Raw genomic sequence first — 25,801 nt, forward strand, 5'->3', positions numbered from 1 at the left:
TACAAATGGCTAACAGACACATGAAAAAATGTTCAAAATCATTAGCCATCAGGGAAATTCAAATCAAAACCACACTGAGATACCACCTTACGCCAGTTAGAATGGCAAAGATAGACAAGGCAAGAAACAACAATTGTTGGAGAGGATGTGGAGAAAGGGGATCCCTCCTACAGTGTTGGTGGGAATGTAAGTTGGTACAGCCACTCTGGAAAACAGTGTGGAGTTCCCTTAAAAAGTTAAAAATTGAGCTACCCTATGGGGCGCCTTGGTAGCGCAGTCGTTAGGCATCTTCCTTCGGCTCAGGGTGTGATCCCGGCGTTATGGGATCGAGCCCCACATAAGGCTCCTCCTCTGGAAGCCTGCTCCTTCCTCTCCCACTCCCCCTGCTTGTGCTCCCTATCTAGCTGGCTGTCTCTCTGTCAAATAAATAAATAAAATCTTTAAAAAAAAAAATTGAGCTACCCTATGACCCAGCCATTGCACTCCTGGGTATTTACCCCAAAGATACAGATGTAGTGAAGAGAAGGGCCATATGCACCCCAATGTTCATAGCTGCATTGTCCACAATAGCCAAATCATGGAAGGAGCCGAGATGCCCTTCAACAGATGACTGGATTAAGAAGNAACAGATGACTGGACTAAGAAGTTGTGGTCCACATATACAATGGAATATTACTCAGCTATCAGAAAGAACGAGTTCTCAACATTTGCAGCAACATGGATGGGAGTGGAGATAATGCTAAGTGAAATAAGTCAAGCAGAGAAAGACAATTATCATATGATTTCTCTCATCTATGGAACATAAGAACTAGGAAGATCAGTAGGGGAAGAAAGGGATAAAGAAAGGGGGGGTAATCAGAAGGGGGAATGAAACATGAGAGACTATGGACTATGATAAACAAACTGAGGGCTTCAGAGGGGAGGGGGTGGGGGAATGGGATAGACTGGTAATGGGTAGTTAAGGAGGGCACATATTGCATGGTGCACTGGGTGTTATACGTAACTAATGAATCATAGAACTTTACATCAGAAACCAGGGATGTACCGTATGGTGACTAACAATATAATACAAAAATATTAAAAAAAAAAAAGTATTTGAGTTCTGGCAAAGAAATAAAAATTAGAACACCCTGTATCAGAAGGTACTGTCCTCATGGTTTACAGCACTTAACTTTCTTGACCTGACACTTTTGAAGACAACAGGCTAGTTATTTTGCAGACTGTACCTCCCTGAGGGTTTGTTGATTCTACTTCATGATTCGATTCTGGTACCGCCCCTTAGGCAAGACTACCACAGAAGTTCTGTATTTTCTGAATCAAGTGGCACAAGGTTTCAATTTGTAGCATTGGTGAGGACATTCCATTTAAATTACTTTACTAAGGTGGTGTCTGCCAGCCTTCGCCAATGTAAAGTTACTACTCTCTTCTTTGTAATTAATGAGTATTAATTAAATCCAGTAAATAACCTGATCATGAGCAAACTTTCAAGTTATTCATTTTTCATACCATTTTTCATTCATTCATTTTTCAACATTTCCTATTTTATATAACCAGTTGCTATCCTTTGCTATCATTTATTTTGATGTTTACATTGTCTCAGATGTCAACGGTGGGAGCCCTTCAAGGTCTTTATGACACACCGCCATCTTTCTTTGAGTGCTCCCTTACTATCTACAACACCAGCATGCTCCAGACTTATCCTGTACTTTGCCCTGCGGTCCTGGAATCAGACATTTCTCCCAGGATTCCAGTTCCTTCCTGTAGAATAATATACGGAGACCAAAATCCAGGTGCTTGGTGTCACCCAACCAGGCTTAATTTATTCTCTGGCATTTGCAGAAAAGCTGTTTCCGGCTCCTATCAGTGGACAGAGCCAGGGACCATATGCACATTTACACACACACACACACACACACACACACACACACACGTGTTAGTATATATTTTAAAATAAAATATATTAACTATATTAAAAAGAAATTCAAAAGCACATAGATAATCAGGATTACATACTATTACCTCTGAGTTGAATCCAACAACATGGGATTTATTCTAATTTCTTCCCTCTTCATATTTGCAATTCCCTTTTCCCAAATCCTTAATACAGTTCCATATCTGACCAGTCCCCTGTGTGTAAATTTCTCCACAACTGTCACCTCACAGACACTCTCCATCCTACTCAGGTTCCATCAGGGCTGCCACCCACACACACAGTGCCATCCTCACTCTGCTCAAGGACTCTAACTCTATGTAACCGGCACCTTGAAAGCCTTCTCCCCTCCACTCATGCTGGCTCTGACACCCCGCAGTGGGCCATCCCTCTGCACAACTGGCCTCCTCGCTGGCTCAAGCTCTGACTTCCTGAACCAGGTTGCCCTCCTAAGTTGATATCCTCCTCGCCACATTCTGGTTTCCACAGGCTGCACTGGGCCACCCCCCACACACAACCCCATTAGGCTCTGTCTCCCTGCTCTGAGCCACTGTGGGTCCCCCACCCTCCAGCTCTAAGACATCCACCTTGCTTGGGCTCATCTAACAGCTTTAGGACTGAATTATTCAGGAAGAGAAAAATGAAGGGATGAGAAATCACTTTGATTTTGAAATAAAACATACAATAAAATAAATAGAATACATAAATTCCTATTAATTTATAATATTTTAGTATTTCCTGTCAGCTCTTAATAATAGCAAAATGAAGGCTACTTTATAACTTTATGTGGCAAATGACAATAAGTTCTTATAATATTGGACATCAATATTCTATTTCCCCTTTTTTATACATATATCTCTACTACTAAATCTCTTGCTCAAACTTAGATATTAGAGGCATTGGAATAAATCATGAGATTACTTAAAATACATTAACTAAATTAAAGTTATCTTAGTAGTTTGTTGTTTGGTTTTTTTTATTGAGGAAATTTTCCATGAGGCAGTTGAGAGTGAAATAAAGCAGTTAGCAAACACAGACATTAATATCTAATTAAGAGAGTCTCAGTTTAATCTTACCCTTGAGAAGATATTTTCCAGGGAGCTAGTTAAAGACCTCTTAGCTTTATTTTTCAGAATGTCAAGCTTGAACCTTCCACTGCTTGTTGCATTTTCCGGGATTGTACTATTTGAAATAGTCTATAGGAAGAAAAACAGATAAATTTTAGTTTGGAAACACTCAAGGTTAAATGAGGCCTTAAATATGGGCTTGACTAAGCCATTAAAAAGCACAAGAATTCTTCTGTAGCTCTATTAAGAAGTAATAATTCAGGTTCCACACTGAGCATACAGATTATAAGGGCAGGGGTTTACTTTAATATTGTAAGTAATAAAAAACACAGAAGATCTTTCCTTTATGTCTTTCCTTTCTGCTAATATAATCCTGCTGTATTTAACAAAAATTAAACTTGAAATGTCAATTTTTACTGCTATCTTGATTAACAACTATAACCATCCCTCTCCAAGCTGCATATTTTATGTCCAAATTACCAAGGAAAACACAGAAAATAAGTCTCAAAGAACAAAGCATCTCCTGGTAAAACTGAATTCTGTGAATGCTTCTGTGACAATCCCATTTTCATTTGGGTGTGAGTCATTTATCTTTCAAATCAACAAGTACTCATTGATAGTACTAAGCTGTATGAGAATCTACAATATGTCCACTATATTAGGTTCTCTCTATATTTTTTCTATTGCACTAATGAGCCACTATGTATATCACATGGTTGGCAGTGCTAGAAAATTTCCAAGAGAGAAACCTTATTATTTGTTTGAGAAGGGAACACAAAGCAACATGTATCAAATCTGGATTCATGAATTGGTTGTGGGTCTCAGGAATAAAAAGATTGGTCGTGGTTCTCAGTGGTCAGAAGATCAATGCTCATGGGACAGGGAGTCAGGGCAGGTGTTTGGCCAAAACAAAGGAAAGTAGTTGAAGGTTAACTTGGAAAAATGAGCCTGGAGATGAAACTTTGAAATAGGCAGAATCACTGACCAGAAATTATAAGCAGAGGGGCGTCACTGTAAAAGTAATGTTTGGGGGGAGATTTATCTGAAAGAAACATCCAGAAATCACCTGAAGGATGGGGAAATCAGAGACTGAAAGACCAGACTAGAGAATTCAGCACAGTCCAGACAGAAGGCAATAAAAGGTCCGCATTAGAACTGGCTAACAGATCTAAGTTACTGATAAAAAGAAACAGGACCCCCATCAAGAAAGGAATGAAAATAATGACTATGGATGGAAGCTGGACTGGGCTCAGGTGTGGATAAAGGACTGGGAAGACATTCTTCTCGGGCTTTCAGGCAAAGAACATGACTAAAATAGGGAAGTTGTATTGGTACTTAGCACAGCGCTTGACATAGTAGCTGCTCAGTAAATACCAGATGAATAAATGAAAGGAAGAAAGGAAGGGGAGAGGGAAGGAGGGAGCAAGGGGGGGGGAAGAGAGAGAGAGAGTGAGGGAGAACTTAACTACGAGCAGGAAAACAATTTGTTAAAGTCTCCTCTTCTGTGATCTTTAGTGCCCTCCATCACCAAGAAGATGCGCATCCCAGCTCACACACTGCTTTTGGCCTCTAGTCAACATCACTATCACCACCAGTGACTGAAATCAGCAAACCCATTAACAGATTTTAGTCTTTATGTTTCTTGACCTTCCTATATCACTGGACTTGCTTGATGTTCTAACTTGAACTTTTCTCCTACCTTGGTCACCTACCATAGCAAATCTCTGCCAGTCTCTTTCTACCCTATCATCCTCTTTCAGTCTTTTCCGCTGGTGCCATTTTAATTCATTCGTTGCCTGAAATGCAAGGGTTCCTCAGTACCTCCTGCTTTGACTTAAAATCTATGCCAAACCTCATTGTCTTCCATATTTACAACATCAACTCAAATTCCTCTGTGGGCACCAAGTCCACTTTTCTAATTAAATCTCAAACACATTTCTTTTTTTTAGGGGGAGAGAGAGAGAGAACACACATGTGAGGGTGAGCAGAGGGAGAAGGAGAGAGAGAATCTTAAGCAAGCTCTACATCCAGCACACAGCCTGACGTGGGGCTCGATCTCACAACTTTGAGATCATGACCTGAGCTGAAATCAAGTGTCAGACGCTTAATCAACTGAGCCACCCAGGAGCCCCCAAACACCCTTCTAAAACAGCTCTTATTTCTTATTTCCATCCCTTGACCCACTCTTGTTTTCTTTCTATATTTCCAGCTCAATTTCATCCACTCCCCCCACACCTGAAACTCTTAAGTCTCTCCTAGCAATCCCCTTTCCCTTCCTTGACACATGTTCCTTGTCACAAAGTCCTGATGATCACGCCTCCTAAATAGCTCTTGTCTCATTCCCTTCCCCACAGCTCCAGGAGTGCTCTAGCTCGCTTCTCTCTAAGACAAAATAAACTTTTAAAGACAGAATCACTCAATCTATTTAGGTACCAGTGTTATATCTGTCTGGTACATACTTATATCATTGTACCAATTCCACCATTATCTTTATATTTTACTGTATTTGATTACATGTTGGTTTCGCCTCCTCAACAGTTAGATGGCAGAAAAGAGCTGTCATTATTCAACACCACTGCCTAGTACACAGTGTACAACTTGATAAAAGTTTGTGCAATAATTACATGAATCACTTTTCGCATATTCTATTACAAAACTCTCCTGATTTGGGAATGTGACTGCAGTCCTAACACTGTCAACCCCCTCACCCATCAATCTGTCCCACAAATCAGCCATCACTATGACAACAGAATTATCTCTTTTTTTTTGTTTTTAAGATCTTATTTATTTGTCAGAGAGACGAATAGAGAGAACACAAACAGGGGTAGAAGCAGAGGGAGAAGCAGGCTCCCTGTTGAGTAAGGAGCCCAATGTGGGACAAGATCCCAGGACCCTGGGATCATGACCTGAGCTGAAGGCAGATGCTTAACCAATTGAGCCAACCAGGCATAACAGAATTATCTCTTTAAATTACATATCTGATCTCATGCTCTTACCTTCAACGACAAAGTCAGGCTTAGCACTTAAGGCTCTCCATCATCTCACCACTGCCTATCCTTCCAGCCATTATTACCCCATCCTCAAGTGCATCCTAAAAATCCATTAAGTACTCTGAAGGCCTGCACAGAATATGTCATGGTCACAGCTACTACATAACTTTGTGCTCAATGTCCCTTTCTTAAAAAACATTTTGACTTTTTCAATTAACAATCTCCCCTGAAATTTGGTCCCCTGCCTCCCCGCAAAAAATTTCTTCCTCTTGAATTCTTGAATTCATCCCTCCATCCTTACTCTGTACTCTGGCTCTAAAGAAAAGACATAGCTACTTTTGAGCTCACTGCACATTTGCACATTCTCTTAGGAAGCCACATTGTTGCCTCTACTCTACGTGTCCATTTATCTGTTTGCATTCCCTTTTCCAATACTGGAGCTCTTCCCTGGAGGATTCATCCATCTCTTTTTGGTTCACCATTATCACACAGCTTGGCTCATAGAAGGTTCTTTAGCAGAGCTGATTCAATGAACACAATTCAGGAATCACTAATAAAGTGATGTGTGACTTCCTCTGAATAGAGTAAAATACAGACTAACCTAAATTCCTGTTACTGAGAAGTAACTATGTCATCATCTCCTTACAGGGCTGTTGCTGGTGTCTTGCTTTATCTATACGCAGCTGAAAATACATTCTCAACCAATGCACAAAAATATCAGACCTTCGTTTGCATCTAAAATGGCCATTTCTGGGCTCCTGGGTGGCTCAGTAGATTAAGCATCTGCCTTCACCTCAGGTCATGGGATCAAGTCCTGCATCGGGCTCCCTGCTCAGCAGGAAACCTGCTTCTCCCTCTGCCTCTGCCTCTCTCTCTCTCGGTCTCTCACGAATAAATAAATAAAATCTTTAAAAAAATAGGGGCGCCTGGGTGGCACAGCGGTTAAGCGTCTGCCTTCAGCTCAGGGCGTGATCCCTGCTTTGTGGGATCGAGCCCCACATCAGGCTCTTCCACTATAAGCCTGCTTCTTCCTCTTCCACTCCCCCTGCTTGTGTTCCCTCTCCCGCTGGCTGTCTCTGTCTCTGTCAAATAAATAAATAAAATCTTTAAAAAAAAAAAAAATATTTAAAAAAAAATAAAATAAAATAAAATGGCCATTTACAAAATACTACTGCTTCTTTGGGTGGCTGCTATTTACCCTTCAAGGTTGTATAAACTTGTAATGAAATAAAATGTTCCTATGGATTTGAAATAAAATGGGTCAATACAACCAAAAAAGCATGTTCATTCTAAATCATGAACATGTGTTATTACTGTTTCTATACCAAGAACCCATTTTTTTTCACACTGTAGAACTCATTATTTTATCTCAATGTTAAGACCTCTTCCAAAACTAAGATGCTGAAAAATAAGTCTGATTGATAAAACTTTAGCTCTAAAGTTGGGAACCCAAAGAAAAGAAACTCCTTTGACATCTCCTGTGATATTTTGATTAAATATATAAACAAAACAAAAGTAGGTCAAGGGAAAAAAAAAAAAAAGCATCTTCTCACCGATGGGCCTTCTCCAATGTGAATGTGTGTCTTCTGCTTGGCTTCACACAGCTGCCTCAAATGTAAAATCACAAGTTCATTCTCCTCCTGGTCACTGACTGGCTTCATTTTCTGTCCAACACACAAACCAAGAGCACACTATGCAACACAGCTTCTCTCATTTTGTTGTATTCCCACTTGGTTTTATGTGTCTGGCAGACAGACATAAATAAAGCTAAGTGTTTCACTGCTCTCAGAAGCAGGAGGAACAGTGGTATTCTTGATACTATCCTATAGAGTGTAATAGGATATATATCTTGAACTTCAGAGAGAGGAGTGAAAAGAACTAAGAACAGGATCCGATTCTCATTTCTTAGATCTTATTGGTGAGAACTATAAATCATGTTACCTGAACTCGCTCAAAGATATCTGCTTGCTCGTTATCTGTCAGTGATGAGAGATGCCTCTGTATTACCAGCTTGGCTCTCGGGGGGTAGAGACCTATGGAAAATGATAGGGATAAGTATTAAACAGAGCATAGTTGCAGAGATCAAAATGCATATATCATGCATTACATTTGTCCCTTTGCCAGCAGGCTCTGAAGTTAAATCTTCTCAAGGAGAGGTGTCCCTGCCTGCAACAAACCTTGGAACACTACCACAAGATGATGAAAGCTAGATGGAACCCTTACCAAAATCAACAGCCCCCTGTCGGTTATCCTGAAGTCAGAATTATTAACAAGAAGTTTCTAAAGGATACCAAATCAACAGCATAACCAGGTATCATCTAGTATATGAACAGACATAGACACCGTAGAAACTCATCGGTGAATACTAGCATTGGCCAAAATCTCTAAGCTTAAACTACAACATAATACTAATTTAATAGTAATAATATTAAAAGGCAGAGCTACAGCATAAACAGGAATCTCTCCTCCTGATGCAGGTCTTGTTCCATGGTAACAAAATTTCAGGAACAGCAAGAGCACTCAGTGACATAATTACTGTTATTATTCTACCACAAAATTGTTACCTCTTTACTTCACGTTATTTTTATATCTATCACACTCTTCACATAATTTATATCAAATCCTTGGGCAAAAACATTTTCCATGAAAACATTTTTGGTTTTATAAATTTTTTTTAAAAGAGTTCTTTTCCTCTGAGTCAGACAACACTGTGCGCATTTATTCGCTTTATATATTATTACCCAAGTAAGATAAATCCTACATTTTTAAAATATTTGAACATTATAGACTGAGATAAATTTGCCTCTGATAGACAGTAGAATCAGTGAGCAAAGGCATTAGAGACAAGAGATTTGTGTAGACTCAAAGTATCTAAAATATTTGCTGGCTCCAGGGGGAAGAGTAGTAATTTTATAGCGGAAAATTGCTGAGAGCACCTTGACCAGGTGATAAGGCCAACATGACCAGTAATAAACTCAACGTCATGAGCCCCGAGACAGGATGCACTGAGAAGGCAGCTGTGCCATTTCTATCGTGCTCTTCTTGGAAGCACTGCCCTCAGTCCAAACGTTACAAGACGTCAAACGGGCTGCACTGAGGGACGTCCAGCAAAGTAATAGAGTGATGCTCATTGGGGATGTCAAGGTCATGGAAGACAAAGAAAGACTGAGGAGGAGCTGCAGACAGCAGGAGACCAGGGTAAGGCAACAACCACACAAAGCTAGAATCCCGACGGGGATCCTGGAACAAAAAAGGACATCAATAAAACAACTGGTGAAGATCAAATGAAATGTTTAGCTGGGATATAGTATTGTACCAGTATTAATTTCCTATTCCAAACATTGCACTGGACTATATAAGATGTTAACTGGTGAGGATGGGGAACAAACATTTGGAAACTCTGCAACTTTCCTGTAAATCTAAAAGTAGACCATATTAAAAGTTCTTTAAAAAAAGAAACACAGGGTATTATTTTATGTATTTTTCCAGACAGAACAAAGTGTATGTGTTACCAACAAATGACCATTTCACTCAATTATATAATTTTAAGATGTATCCAAGTCGATATACAGCTGGAATTCATTCCTATTAATTGTTTCATTGTATGAACATACTTCAGTTATGCTATTGATACATATTTGGGTTGTTTCCAATTTTCCCTTTTTTAAAAACAATACAACCTTGAAAATGTCACTTTCTAAACCTGTATAAGAGTTTCTCTTATCAAAACAGGGAACTAGTGGGTAATTTTAGGTTAATGAATTTCTATCCATCGTCACCCAAAATGGCTATCCAATTTACATTACATTCAGCCTCACACAAATATATCAATATCTCCACAATTTCACCAACAGTTAATCTGATGACTATCTTATTGTTTCCATTTTCATGTCTCTGACATCTAGGGAGGTTGAAAATCTTCTCATTTTTATTACTGGACCTTTTAATTTCCTTTTCGTATGAGTGTTTTTTAATACAGATTGTGTCATTTCCTACTGGTAGTTTTATCTTTCTCTTTCAGACCGTTAAGAGTTCTAATAAATTCTGATTACCAATCTGCTATCTCCTCATTTAACTTCCAAGAAATACTTGTTATGTAAAAAATGTAAATTTTTATGAGGTCAAATCTGTCCACAACTTCTTTTAACAGTTTTTGCATTTTTGTATCTTCATAAAGGTTTCCTTGTTTAAGGATACCAGAATATTCTTATTTTCTTTTAATGATTTTAATATTTTATTTACAGTGAGGGGTTTGATCCACCTAGAGTGTATTTTGAGTAGGATAAGTGGGAGGAATCTTTCTCTCTTTGGATAGCAAATTGATCTAACACTATTTCCTAAGCAATTCAGCCTTTCTTCCACAGTTTTATGATGTTCTCTTTACTGTACACCAAAGAATCTTCCATTTTCGTAAAGGTACAAATGCAAAAATTATGTGCATTGTAAAAATTATAAATTTTAAAATCTGAACATTACATTTAAATAGTCCTGGGTCACACAGCTGAATGGATAGTCAATAAACACTGCTGTTCATCATCAATTCTGCCCTGTGCCTTTGATCCTGCTGTTTACTGAACAGAATTCACAATCTGCATTTACAATGATGAGACCATTCTCTGCCATGTTCTGACACTTGCACTCTCCCCATCTATCATAACCCCCATCATCCTGACTTGCATTAACAGGCTCATATGCCTGTCTTCCACTCTGGAAGCTTCTGAAGGCACAGCCTGTATCTCAGTCATTTCTGTATTGCCTATTGCCACAATGCCTGGCACACAGCAGATGCTTAACACATGTTTACCAAATTGTGTTTCTTCTGTGAAGTCATTTCCAACCTCTTTTGTTAATGAGAGATAATGAGGAGAAAGGGGATGTGAGTCAAGAGTCACTTCCTCATTTCCGCTCCTCAGAACACTTTTTTTAAAAACCTGCTTTACGATATCACACCCACTATCTCTGTCATTTTCAAATGTCACTCAAAAGCCACACAAGGTCCATTCCAGTTCTACATTGTTAGGGAAAAGGAACACATCATCAAGTGAGAGGGAATAAAAACAGACTTAAATAAAAATAGTTGACATTCTGGGATGCTTTCGCCTCTCTTCACCCGTTCGACAAATATTTGGTCAGTTCCGACTAAGTCCATAGCAGTCTTAAGAACTCTGGGAAATACAACTCCTTTTTTTGAGTCTGCCTTCAAAAAAAAAAAAAGAAAGAAAGAAAAGAAAAGAAAGGAAAGAAAGAAAGAAAGAAAGAAAGAAAGAAAGAAAGAAAGAAAGAAAGAAAAAGAAAGAAAGAAAAATGAAAAAGAGAAAGAAAGAGGAGAGAAAAAGGCAAGCACCTCCGAGAGAATGAGTACACAAATTTGACAGGACGGGAGAAATGATTCTCTGGGCCCTGGTTTCACCTGGAAACAAAGACCCATCCGCCCACAGTAACGACTTTCTCACTTCTCAGATGCCAAAGCAAACTCTTCCTTCGCCCCCGCCAAGTTCTACTGTACCTTCAATCCTTTCACAGAGCTTATGCAAAGAGTGCATAGGGCAGGCCTCGCACAGCTTAATCTGGGTCTTGGCACTCTGCAGGGCAGCCGCGGTGCTGAAGGCCTGTTTCAGAGTCAGCATTACCTCATCGACCTACAAGAAGAAACATAACTCAGGTCTCTAAAACGTGTGCCTTCACAGTAACACATTAAAAGCCCAACAGCAATATGGGACTGTGTTGATGCTAACTAAATAATAAATAATGGAATTGGACAACTACAAAGCTAGTAGAGAGAAAATACCAAGTATGAAGTTAGACCTTCAATTATACTATCACTGAAAGCTGGATAGAGTAAGACCATTTTCACGTGTGTAACACTGATTACTTGGAGGCTCTTTTTAGATCCCACTGAGTCGGACGGCATCACTGACAGTTTAACTGACAGTCAATCAGATCTTTGTGTCATTAAGTAGTGTATCAGATTTCTTTAGAAGTTCTTTCTGCAATATATAGGGAGCAACAAAATAGGCTTAATGTTCACTTTTGGTAATAGGTATCCTATTCACTTTATCCTTCTGGATCGCTTTTAGTGTAAAAACAAAACACAGGTTTAAGCAAAGTTCTGGCGGGGGGGAATGAGTTCAATTTAACGAATGTTGAGGGAAGTCTGTGAAGGTTGCTGGTCTTACCTCTATGTCTGCTAATTTGTTATCATTTCACTTCTGATATGCGATACTAAGAAGTTCTGACATCATACTGTGCAACAGCTGGGTCTCACCACTAGGTCAGCCAGTTTGAAAACTACCAGCTGATTTCTCCCGAGCCCTCCCAATGACTCAATCAAGAAGTGTGAATCTAGCATGCTAGTTTCCTGCTTGCTTCTCTGGGGTCAACTATCAGCTCCCCCTCATGCACTGCTAACCCGACTTCAGGCCATGTCTCTGCGACACAATCATCAATGTAACTTGTGGTTTTCCCATGATGTAGAACTGAGATCAAAGTCTCAAACTTCCATGGGGAGCTGTGGAGTACCAAGGGCCTCCCCCAAGCTAGCTTTGAAATCGAAAACCACTTTTTTAAAGTCTCTCTTTCCCCTCCCCCTTCAGCCAGGTTTAAGAATAAGCTATTATTTAAAGGATTTAATCTACTTCTGCATGTGGGTATATGAAGAACCTGAAATGAAAAAGAAACTTAATTCTTCTAATATTACTACTAAAAGGAGAGATCAAACACTAAGCAGCCAGTCATTATTCAGTTATGTTTTACTATGTTACCAAGTTTTTAAAAGGCTTATAAGTTCACATTGTTCCATAAATAAAAATGGGTTATTCATAAAGTCTGTTCTTTTATACTATAATTAAAAAATAAGATTTCTTGTTCTTGAAAATAAAAGCACTATATGCTTAATGCCTTTGCAGTTTTATTTCATTTGCCTTGTTATGTATGTATTCAAAAACAATTTCAATTACTTATGTGCATGTTTGTTTCTATTTTCTTGTTTCTCATTTGTTAAAGGCACTGAAAGAATGAGTTATCTGGTTAGCTGTCATATGGGTTTATTATTTGTTATTTAGCAATACTAACTTGTAAAAGACTTCCAATGAAAATACTGAACTTTCATGTTTTCTTCTCTATTTCTAGATGAAACAAGAGGCCATTTCAATGGTGTCTAATGTGGCTACCAATTTCTTCCAGCCACAAATATTACTAAAATCTTTGACTTCTAAAATTTTAAATGTTTTTAAATGTTTTGCTTTTTTAGACTCATCACTTTTTTAAGATGGCCTATAAATTCTATCATGGGATCAGAGCAACTAAAATTCAAATTAGTGCAGCGCTTTATTCTAGATACAACAACAACAAATCATAGGTGATGTTAAAAGGCTAAAAGTAAAGGAATGCACAAAGATAAATCAATCATATGCAAACAGAAGGAGAGTATTCTTAGCATTACTAACAGCCAAAATTAAATTTCCAGTGAAAAGTATGAGATGGGACAAAGAAAGCCAATTTTTGATATTAAGGTAAAAATCCATAATGAAGATAATGCTCATAAATATTTATGCACCAAAATTAGGTATTTTATGGCATTTAAGAATTGGCCTAAGAATCACAGGATTACCTAGTTTAATTCTCTGGAAAAATATCAACTATTAAACCCTATACAAACTCTGTGTCTTGGGAGCCTAAGTCATCGTCTTTGTTCTTTTTTCATACTTGTCCTGGACACTGTTGTCTGCATCTGTGGGGTTTTACTTTTTCTTTGTCTATCAGGGGCAACTTCCATTTTTTTCCCCATACCTTTTAAACCAATTTTGGAGAATGTAAAAACGGTGTTTTCCACAAATCTCAATTGTTGGTTAAACCAGACGAAGCCAACTGCCTACAGATGTTTTACAAAGGAAGGAAGGAAGGAAGGCATACTGAGCATTTAAATTTGGAGTGTAACTCTCCAGGACCCATGAAAAACTATACTGTTTATCAATTCACAGCAATTGTTATAAAGACGGAAAAGAAAATGCTAGTGAGTATTCTTTTTGCTCAGCGAAGATAAGTCAGCATGTGTGGTTTTGCAATACTTTGTCTTACACAACTGCCAAGCCACATCAATCATAACACTGCTTAGACCTGTAATATTTAATTAACTGTTTTGTTTTGTTCTATATGTCAGCTGCTTGAACCATACTCTTTTACACAGGAAATCTCATTTAATTTTTCTTCTAACTTGCACTTCTGATGCCCCACTATTCAGTTAAGATGCTTACTGATAAAACTAGAAGTAACAAGTTTTAAAAGATTCTAGCAAAGCCTGCTCTTCTTAAATAATGGTGCCAAAATGGCAATTCTGATATAGCTTCCATGTAAAAGGAAGACATTCTCAGCCACACTGGGCTGTTGCCTTAGTCACAGAGCTTCTCAAGGTGGAAAATACAGCTCGTTCCCAGACCTTCTACTCTGACTTCCTATTTCAAAACCTCATTCTACATGTATAAGGGAGGAAAAAAACAAAACAAAACAAAAAACCCTGAAAATTACAAACAAAATAAAACCTATAAATGAAATTAAGAATAAGAAGGCTTTATGTAACCTTCCTCTCAAGCCAGGCTTTACAGTAATGAGATTAATCGGCACCTAGACAATGACTGCCTGAAGTTAGGGGTAACACACTCACTCACTCAAAACACACTTAACAAGCACCTGTTACTCTAGAAACACTGGAGGATACGACAGGAATAAGAATGGTCCTGAACTTGCGGGAGTCACAATCTAGTGAACTAGAAAGTTATGTAAACAAATAAGAGTGGGGGTTAATAGGAACTGTTAAGAGACCTGTGAACCATATTTGACAAGAGAACTGACAACAAAGCAACGAAAAAAGTCAGTTCCTACAAAAAAAAAAAAAAAAAAAAAAAAAAAGCCATCCAAAAAGACTTCACTAGGATGTGTACAAATGCAAGTAGAAAAGAAGAAGGGGATTCAAGTCACAGTAAGGCATAGCCAGGTCTGCCTCACATCCCATGAAGCAGTAGAAAAGAGAATGTGAAAAATACGTAATGAAAATACAGCATAATCTCATTGTTTAGCAGCAGGGCAGACTTTGAAACCCACAGGGCCACCTTCTCTGCCAGACAATCTAACTGTGGGAGCCCTGGCTCTCGCCTCCTCTGACACAGCAGACTCCTCGTTCTGTGCAACCAACAGTGATCTCAGAACTTCAGCCCCAGCCACTCATTTAAATCTTCAATCCCACATGTCCTGCACATGAACCATTTGCTGCTTCAGTAGCAAACCAAAGGAAAGCTGCACCACACCAATCATCACACCAGCCACTGCTGTCTGGCCTAGAGCTGAGGAGATGGGACAGCCCGTGTGAGGACACAGCCATGAAAAGGAGAGGCATCCCAGTGAGGACCACAGAAGGAGGAAGGTCCTTCACCATGCCACACAATCTAGACTTTGTCTCTTAACAAGGAGGCATAAACTGGTCCCTGGAAATTTTGTGAGAAATAAAGCTATAGCACGAAGTGGAAAGTGGACAGATGACAGATTAAGCTAGGGAGACTAGTTAGGCCATTAGTGTGATAGTCTAAGCAAGGAAGATGAATACCCAGAATAGAGGGAAAGGAGGAGAATTGGAGAAGAAACCTTTCTATCTTTGCCATTAACAGGATTTGGTGAACAAGTGAATATAGTAGGTGAAGGAGAATGTGTTATGATTTCTAAACTGGGAAGCTGGGTAAATGGAGATGCCAAAATAAAACATGGAATATAGGACAGGTTTTGGAAAGGGATCCAGAATGTGGAAGAATCAGCCTTAGCTAGGAAGAGGGATGAAGGAGGGAGGGAGTGAGGGGTGAGCGGGCAGAGGGACAGCGGATTCTCCTGACGGTATTTTCTACCTACATCTTACTTGGTTGGCACTTTTCAGCGCTCAGTCACTGCTTCTCTTGGGCTTTCTCTCTCTCCCTGCCGGTGCTCATCTTCTCTCATGCCCCCAGCTATCATTTACATAATGGCAACTCTCAAATTTCTATCTTGAGTCCTGAACTGAAACTATTATACCATGGCCATCTGGATCTCAACATGTGGATTTTTCCTAGGTATGGCTAATTATCTAGCGTAATCATGAAAGACAAATGGAACTCTCTTGAGAAAGAAGTTGTTAGTGATGGGAGAGCTATATTCCCCAGAGAAAACAGGCTGAGACCCAGAGGGCCCCAGTCAGGAAGTGCCTTGGAACCAATTCACTCCCATTTCTTCATTATTCCTACACTTCCGTATTCCTTCCACATGGGGAATATGGAAGGCCAGAGTTGAGCAGAAATGATGGCAACATGCAACAAAGAAATGAGAAGAATGCTGTCTGGCTTGTTGTCTATGTTAAATGGTGTGTGTTTCCCCAGGAGAAATGCTTGCAGGAGGATTATATGTCTAAGGAAATATTTTTCTTCAAAGTATGGTGATAGAGCTAAGGGTTTGTGTTAAAATGGTTAGGAGAGATAATGCAAGTGGAAGAAGAAGTAAAAAATTTTAGGGAAAAATATCGAAATATGTTTAGTCACTCATATGTATTTCTACGTTTGCCTTAAATGTTTCTTCAACTCCAATGGCTGCCATAAAGGGGCAGGTAGAGGGAGTGAGGGGAGGGTGCTGGAAAGAAGAATGGGCTTTCAAATTCCAAAAAAAAAAACAAAATGAAGGCTAGACTAAGACCATTAAAAAATAAAGTTTTTAAAAAATGAGAATAGTGGCTAATGAAATAAAACAAAATCCTTCTCTGCTCTGCTGATGACAGCATTACCTCCTCTGAGATGTTATAATAATTCAGAGAGTAAGAGATCAGTGGTCTTCCTTCTCAACTTACATGAGCAACGGAAAACATAACAGCTCTTCTCCTATTATTAGTCTTTTCCTACCTTTTAAAAATAGCCCTGATAACATGACTGGATTCCTTAAGCTCAAGTAACTATATAGTTACTGGCAGAAAGTATCTAGGCTTAAAAATTACCATGACAATTTGTTTTTGTTTTCCTACTGCTGCTTTAAAGAGCAGAAACCTGTTTCTAGATGCCCTTTTGTTTTTACACTGGTACCAGTTCTGTGAGGCTCCAGCTCCTGAGAGACCAGGAGCTCGCAGGCAACAATCACACCACTTACCAGAGATTCGCTGGCGCATTGGAACACATAACAGATATACTGGCTCAGCCCGGGCTCTGCTGACTCCCGACAGATGAAGCCAAAATGATCAACATGTTTTATACCCTGCGAGGGGGAAAGAAGTACAGTGTTTACTGCAAAATGTCCTTTTACTCAATGCTACAGAAATCGGCATCAGTCCTATGCTTTCACGCTTTCATGAATTTCTCCTTCTCGGCCCGCTATCTTGATAGGGGACATAATGTCAAAGCAAACTTATGCCGTGGTCTTCTGACACATAAAATAAAGGGAAACAGCAACTTAGATTGTTTTGTTTCAAACACTCCTGCACACCATGACTCTGGGCCATGGGAAGAAAAATACGATGGCATGATTCATTGTCTCTTGTAATAAAATTGCCACTTAGTGTTTGCAAGTAATGGAGTTTTCAATTTATTGGTCTTGGAACGAGCAGTCTGATGGTTTATCATAAGCCCTGTTCTTGTCCATATGAAGCTAAGTAAGAATCAGAAAAATTACAACTAATGATGCTTTAATTAAATGGCATGAATTCCCTAAAGCGTGCATTCAACATACTAGAGTATCTGTCCATATATAGATATTTAAGGAGCCACAACTGTTAGAAAACTAATATATTAAAGAAATTAATGCAGATGTCAATTATCCAAATGTACAAATCACTGTACTTCCTGATCGCAGGCTAAATAACCTCAGCTACACGTAATAAAAAATTCTGAATCATCTGTGAACTTCAGCCAGGCTGAATATATACACACCAATTAGTAGACAGCACCTTGTTATTTTAATAGCAAGCACAGTACTGGAAAAAGCCAGGTAGACAAAAATTTAAAGTAGTCCTGCAATCACTTAAATCCTGGTGAAAAGAAAACAGGCTTTGGAGTCAGACAGATTTGTGCTTCATTCTTAGTTCAACCCCTCTACAAGGTATGAGACATTGTGCTGGGTTTCTAGTAATGATCTCTGAGGCTCCATTTCTCATTAGATAACAGTAGTAATGGCAACATTCTCAGCAATTTTTGAGATTTACAACTGAGAATTATCTATTATAGTTACTGGCACATAACGTGGATAAATGGTAACCATTATTCTTGTAACATGCTGTCGATCCAATGGATGTGAATAAAGGAAATCAATTCAGACCAAAAGTAAAAAGTCAGTAAGGAGGGGTGAGGTTACTACCATTCATGAGTTGAAAGTAAGTTCCATCTGGTACTACTCCTTAGTGATAACAAAATATCTATTATTAGCTGAGTACTAAATGGGAAAAATTCATAGGACCTCGTTAGTTCAGGGAGTTCTCAAGCAGTGGCAATGTTTCCGGGAAAGAAAACCATTCCCTTATTCCTCATGCTTGCCAGGGACACAGTCCTATAGATTTTGCGTAAAGAAATGTTTGTAGGTACCCATGTGTTAAGAAAAGCAGGCTGTTGCTGAATGTGGCCACACTGTATCAGTTCAATTCTGTGGAAAGAAGTAATAAGAGTAGGGCAGGGGGGAGCAGAGATTAACTTGACAATTATTCTGATCAAAGGCCTTTCCACAAATGTTTAATTCTTTTTCTGAACCAGAAGGTTAGGATACAAAACTTGTTTATTTTGTTTATTTCAAGTTTTTATGTTAATTCTAGTTAGTTAACATATACAGTAAAATTGGTTTCAGGTATAGAATTCAGTGATTCATCACTTACATACAACACCCAGTTCTCATCACAACAAGTGCCCTCCTTAATACCCCTCACCAATTTAGCCCATCCCCCAACCCATTCACCCTCCAGCAACCCTCAGTTTGTTCTCTATCATTAAGAGTCTTTTATGGGGGGTGCCTGGGTGGCTCCGTCAGTTAAGTGTCTGCCTTCGGCTGGGGTCATGATCGAGCCATATTTGTCTCATGCTCAGTGGGGAGTCTGCTTCTCCTTCTCTCTGCCCCTCCCCCATCTGGCGTTTTCTTCTCTCTCTCTTTCTCTCAAATAAATCAATAAAATCTTAAAAAAAAAGAAAAGAAAACGGTCTCTTACGGTTTGCTTCCCTGTCTCTTTTTATCCCCCCTTCCCCGATGTTCATCTGTTTTGTTTCTTAAATTCCACATATGAGTAAAATCATATGGTTTTTGTCTTTTTCTGATTGACTTATTTCACTTAGCATAATATACTCTAGCTCTATCCACGTCATGGCAAATGGCAAGATTTCATTCTTCTTGATTGCTTAGTAATATTCCAGTGCGTGTGTGTGTGTGTGTGTGTGTGTGTGTGTGTGTGTGTGTGTATCACACCTTCTTCATCCATTCATTAGCTGATGGACATTTGGGTTCTTTCCACAGTTTGGCTATTGTTGATAATGCTGCTATAGACATTGGGGTGCACGTTCCCCTTCAAATTAGTATTTTTGTATCCTTTGGGTAAGTTGCTGGATCATTGGGTAGCTCTATTTTTAACTCTCTGGGGAACCTCCACACCGTTTTCCAGAGTGGCTGCACCAGTTTGCATTCCCACCAACAGTGCAAAAGGGTTCCCCTTCCTCCACATCCTCGCTTTAAAAAAAAAAAAGGAAAAAAACAAAATCATGTTTGAACTGCCAGTTTCATATATTTGGTTTGGTTGGTTCTTTTTTTCTTTTTTTTCCCCCCTCTCTATTTTTTTTTTCCTTTGGATGTTCAATGAGCATTGCTGGTTCCTTACTGGGAGGTTTGAGAAATGTGGGTGAGAGGTACCCACTTCTTTGGATGACTCTCTGTGTTTCGGGGGCAGGAACTACGCTGGTTTGCATATCACTTTCTCCTCTGTACTTGGCACAAGGTTCCACACACAGAAATGTTCACTCAACGTTTACTGAACACCTAAGTATTAAGCTCTATCTTAACATTCTTATTCTGACGCCCTACAGAATGAGACACCACAAAATAGACAGAATGAGACACCTCACAAAGTTTATGATCTTGCAGGGACTCTCCCCAGTAAACAGGTAATTACAAGAAGACTTAACAACTACTTTTTCGGTTCAAGTGAATATAATCTTGCTACCCAGTTTTTGGTCCTTTAAATAGGAATTTAGAAAAGTGCCATTTATCATTCCTATAATCAGATGCTGCCTCTCTCTCAGTTATTAGAGTAGAACATTTTTATCTTCATGACATAATTTTATGTCACCATTAATATAACAAATATTAAAATATTAGAAGTGAAAAGGCATTAGCTGAGGCTGAGGGGAATAATTAACAAGAGGTACAAAAGCTCATCATTTTTGAAAGGGCAGAATGTCTGAATACTATACCTAGGGCAACACTAACTCTGAAATTTAAAAATAAATAGGTAGTCTTGATTTTTCAACATTAAAATACAGAAGAGGACCTTAGCCAGATCTGTGTCCCTAAAGGTGCCTCTAAGCCACCCTGCTAGGAAAGAAGTTAATCCCTCTCTATTCCAGAGACTTCCACAGAGGGATCCCTGCATTCTTAACCTTCCCATATTTAGATTTAGATACTCTCTAGTCCAACATCTTTAAAAATTCTTTCTATGTTTACAATACATTTAGGTGGCTCTACCTTTGGGATTGATATTTTAAATTATTACTGTGGTACTTAGAACACTGGTTTATGCCTACTATGACCTTGTACACGTTTAGCTGTATCAATAATTTCAAAGTGTTCAAATACACAGTTTGTGAATTAAAAATAAACAAAAGAACAAAAATATACCAACACTTTTTTCAAGCTTTAGCATTTACATTAAAAGAAGTGGAAAGTGCTAGTTCTCCTTTTACTACCTACTATGGCATAAGGAGCAAACACGACTCAGTCATACCCACAAGTCCCACTGCCCAAGACTGAGGAACACTAACTGTGATGGTATTTTCAAAAGAACTCACCACCACAAAAATTCCACCAGAGGACAGAATTTGACGAAGTGACGTTATGAGGAGAAAGGGTGATAAAAATGAGGACCAACTATTAAGATACTGAGGGACTTGGACAGGATTTTGTTACTAGTAGAGACAGAAACACAGAAGCACTTTATTTAAGACAAATCCACTCAAAAAATTAAAATGAAAAAAAAATAGTAAAATTTAAAGGAGTTTAAGTCTAGTTGTTTTGTGGTTAAGTTAAAAATAAGATTAAGTTGGTTTCGTCAAACATATGACGTACTTTAATACGTACCTGAGAACAAGAAGAGATATCTTTAAAATTCTTTTCAAGCACAACTGATTTAGTGTCTGGACTGATAAGGTTAATCTCAAATCGCCCAACCTTAAAAATAAAAACATTCCAGTTAATTTCAACTCGCCAGGACCTAAAATCTTACTTTACAATTAATATCCAACTAGTAATATAAAGATTCAATTGCTATACATACTCCTCAACATCCAACATGCTTCAAAATCCAATCCAACCAGTATTTCAACTCCAAATATCAGCTGCCTCAACACATTTCCTCCTTTTGTCTAAAACTCATGAAAATTAAGTTGGTCTTAGTTTACAAGATACAAGAAACCATTCTGTTCTTTAAAAATGATCATCCTTTTAAAAACTTACAATCTTTCTTCACTTCATGATTTCTAAAAACACCAATTATTTAACCATAACTTATAATCATAATTCCTCCCAAAATGGTCAACAAAAAGATAACATTTGCAGTAGAGCAGATTAGTTAAACTTTTTGAAAATCCACAACCAGGGAAATTAACATCAATTACGGTGGCTAGCTGAGAAAATGAATACATCTGAGAGCTCCCAAAAGAGAGGAAGCTCAGTCAACGTATCACCCAAGAAAAGACTTTGGATTCTTTCATTACATGCCTAGAGTTATCAAAAACAAAACAGGACAAAACAAAAGAACCCACAGGCTTCTGATAAGCAAGTATTACACACTGGGTCTGTTTATCAAGGTACACAGTGGAATTTCCTACCCAAGGGTTCACTACCACAGGATAAAAGGACAGTCGCTCATATTTTTTTTTTCCAAGAAAACTCAGATCTTACAAGCTGAGGACTTAAAGGACCTCTCCAGGGCATTGTTTTGACTTAAGTTCTTTTAGGTGGAACTTGACATTTACTGTATCCTGTACAAATTCAAAAACTACTTTTTAATGAAGATGTATCTTTCACACCTATAACATAGCTTGCACCACATTATTTTAGCAATGGATCCAATAAGTTGCCCCATCCATGGTGTTTCTTTAACTTTCTTTTTTTGTGTAACTTCATCTGAAAATACACCTAGGAGTCTCTAGACCTTTCCTTCTCCAAAGAAAACTTTTCTCTTTCTCCTCCATGCCTATTACACTTTCCCAGATTATTCACATCTTTAAAACCTCTGCAAGACACAGCATCTATTTAAGAATCAACCTAAGGCAAATGCTGGTGATATGAAGAGTAATGTGTTTAATCGCTTCTCCATCTCTCCTCACCCTGTTCCCTCACTTCCTAAAATCCAAATTCCATGTCTGCCTCTGAGCCCTTCTCTACTTCTTTGCTTTCTTTGCTCTTCTCTCCACATGCCTTCCCTGCTTGCCTGCGGAAGGAATAAAAGCTGGACCAGTGCAGAGCGCCGAACGGGAGGGGCCGGCGCTGGCTGCAGCTGGCTAGCGAGCCCTGCGTGCTTCATCCCCCTCCCCCCGCCAGCACCCCGCCTGGCCGCACCTGGAACAGCATCGTCCTGTTCTTCTCTGAGTCCGAGGGCTGTACGTGACTCGGCGCGCTGGCGTGTCTCCTTCGCGGCAGTGGTTTTTGGCTGTTCTCGTGAACTTTCCTTTGCATGACTCCGGTGACGCTGCTGCACCGAGACCGGAACTCCTGCTGTTCATCAAAGCCAGAATCTTCCAAAATCCGCTCCGGGAAGCCAGCTCGAGAGCTGGGCAGCCCCGGCTGGCTGGCCGCGGGCGGTAAGGCAGGCTGGGCGTTGGGGACGCCATCCCCTTCCTCGGACAGGATGTCGGTGGCTGGGCCGGGCGCCACGGCCTCAATCACCACCGGGTCGTCGCCCGCGTCCGCGCCGCGCTGCTCGCCCTGGATCTTCAGGCGCTGCTGCTCATGCAGGCTGAACTTCTCGATGCAGTCATCGATGAGGCTCGACGGGGCCTTCTTGTGGGTCACCGTCACCTTCCCGCAGTACAGGACTTCGAACTTTTGAGAGTTGTAAAAGGCATCCTCGTTGTCTTTGCTGGCTTTGGCATCCTCTTTCATGGCAGCCTTAGACAACTGCCTTATGCTGCTGATCACATCAGGAACCTGAGAAAGAAGTGAAAATCCGCATTTCAGTTGAATACTTAGAGATAACTCAGGTTTACTTACACATGTTCTTATCACACGGAATACATTCTCATCCTAAATGATAACGTATAGAAAGTAATCGTCGGACCCCGTATAGGATAAAGCATAAACTTAAATTACACTGTCGGACATAAATGATTTAAAGGTAAGATAGAAATTCGATATCAGTATTATACTCTCCCATTTTAAGTGCATTCGTTTCCCAAAAACAAAACTGAAAGACTAAATAGGCCACTGCCAACCTTTAATAAATCATAATATATCCTTTCAGTACTTTGAAAAGTTATTATATGGGGGTCAGAGGTCTTAAAAAAAATTAAGAGTAAAAAAAGTATACACTAACACATATCAACCAGGACTGAAAAAATAAATGCAAACAATAAATAAAAGTTATTGTAAGTGTCAGCTGAAAGGAACCAAAGTTTCAACAATGAGCATAAAATAAATTTTCTGGATAAAGAGATTAAGATCCAGACACTCCACATCTGCATTAGCCTTCAGAAAAAATGCAAATTAAAACCATAATAAGATACCATTACACACATATTAGAATGGCTAACATCAAAAAGACAAGGTCCCGGGGCGCCTGGGTGGCACAGCGGTTAAGCGTCTGCCTTCGGCTCAGGGCGTGATCCCGGCGTCGTGGGATCGAGCCCCACGTCAGGCTCCTCTGCTATGAGCCTGCTTCTTCCTCTCCCACTGCCCCTGCTTGTGTTCCCTCTCTCGCTGGCTGTCTCTATCTCTGTCAAATAAATAAATAAAATCTTTAAAATAAAAAAAAAAGACAAAGTCCCGCTGGAGTGTGGAGCAACCAGAACTCTCTACATTGTATGCAGAGATGTGAAATGGCAAAACCACTTTAGAAAATCTTTTGGGAGTTTCTCAGGGGGTAAGCACAGACCTGTCTCATGACCCAGTAATTCCACCCCTAGAAATTTGCTAGCAGCCCTGAAAACACATGTCCACACAAAACCTGGTCCACAAATATTCACAGAAGCCTTAGTCACAATACCCAAAACAACCAACCCAAATGTTCATCAACATGTGAACACTCACTAACCATCAGGGAAATGCGATCAAAACCACAATGAGATGTATCATCTTACCAACTGGTTATCATCAAAAAGATCAGAGGTAAGTACTGGCAAAGATGAGGAGAAAAGGGAATCCCCACATTGTGTCAGTGGGAATGTAAACTGTTGCAGTTAGTATGGGAAACAGGATGGAGTTTCTTCAAGATATTAAAAATAGAACTATCATATGATCCAGCAATTCCACTTCCAGGTATATATCCAAAAGAAAGAAAATTACTATCTGAAAAAATATATCTGCACCCCCCATTCACCGCAACATTGTAACAATAGCCAAGAAATGGAAATAACCTCAGTGTCCCTCCACAATGAATAGATTAAAAAAAAAAAAAGTAATACACAGATATAAATGTAAGTGTGCAGTGGAATATTATTTAGCCATAAAAAAGGAAACCTGCCATTTGCAACAACATGACTGGACCTCAAGAGCATCATGCTAACTGAAATAAGTCAGACAGAGAAAGACAAATACTGCATGATCTCAATTATACGTGGAATTTTTAAAAACTGAACTCATAGAGAAAACAGACTGGTGGTTGCCAGGGGCAAAGGAGGTGAAGAGAGTGTCGGGAATGATCCAAAGTTACAAGTTCTGGGGATGAGTTCTGGGGATGTCATATACAGCATGATGACTATAAAACTACATTATATATTTGGGTGAAAGTTGTGAAGCAAGTAGATCTTAAAAGCTCTCAACACAAGAAGAAAACCTGTAACTATGTGAGGTGAGTGATGTTAAACTGATTTTGTCAATCATTTCCCAATATATACACGTATCAAATCATTATATTGCACACCTTGACCTAATACAACCTTGTATGTCAATTATATCTCAATAAAACTGAAGGGAAAAAAAAGCAAACAGATAAAATGTGGTACATTCATACAACAGAATACACATCATCATCCCTCATTTCGTTTACTGCACTAATCTTTTAACTGGTGCCCCTTGCCCCTTTCAAACTACTCTCAAAAGCCAGAAGGAGCTTTTTTAAACTGAAGTAGAAAACTTCTTAAATAAACGGCATGTTACTCACCTGTAAATCCTCCAAGGTGCCCATTTCATTAAGAATAAAAGACAAGATCCTTACAATGCCCTACGGGCCCATGCCATCTGCATATGACATGTGTATATTAACTATGCACTGTGGCTACATGTCCTCCATACAACCTCTTGTCAACCTAGATTTTCATCTTTCATCCTAACCCCACTTCCTATGACCTTACTCCTAAACTTTTCTCACTCTGTTGCTGCTACACTGGCCTCCTAGCTATTCTTGGAACGTGCCCTCTACA

The 25,801-nt window shown here is 39.3% G+C and overlaps 1 protein-coding gene across 4 annotated transcripts in view; it reads right to left on the reverse strand.

The window, feature by feature from the left end:
* Positions 1–25,801, reverse strand: part of TBC1D4 (TBC1 domain family member 4) — a 189,111-nt gene that overhangs the window by 50,910 nt on the left and 112,400 nt on the right. For all 4 annotated transcript variants that reach the window (XM_034665294.1, XM_002926843.4, XM_034665295.1 and 1 more), the window contains exons 2-8: positions 22,785–23,372; positions 21,303–21,392; positions 17,133–17,237; positions 11,494–11,626; positions 7,929–8,020; positions 7,541–7,651; positions 3,007–3,126 (exon numbers count right to left, since the gene is read on the reverse strand). In XM_034665294.1, the coding sequence (XP_034521185.1) occupies positions 3,007–3,126; positions 7,541–7,651; positions 7,929–8,020; positions 11,494–11,626; positions 17,133–17,237; positions 21,303–21,392; positions 22,785–23,372 (1,239 nt within the window). The remainder of the gene's footprint in view (positions 1–3,006; positions 3,127–7,540; positions 7,652–7,928; positions 8,021–11,493; positions 11,627–17,132; positions 17,238–21,302; positions 21,393–22,784; positions 23,373–25,801) is intronic.

This window comes from Ailuropoda melanoleuca, chromosome 7 (genome assembly GCF_002007445.2).
Source record: "Ailuropoda melanoleuca isolate Jingjing chromosome 7, ASM200744v2, whole genome shotgun sequence".
NCBI classification, from domain to species: Eukaryota; Metazoa; Chordata; class Mammalia; order Carnivora; family Ursidae; genus Ailuropoda; species Ailuropoda melanoleuca.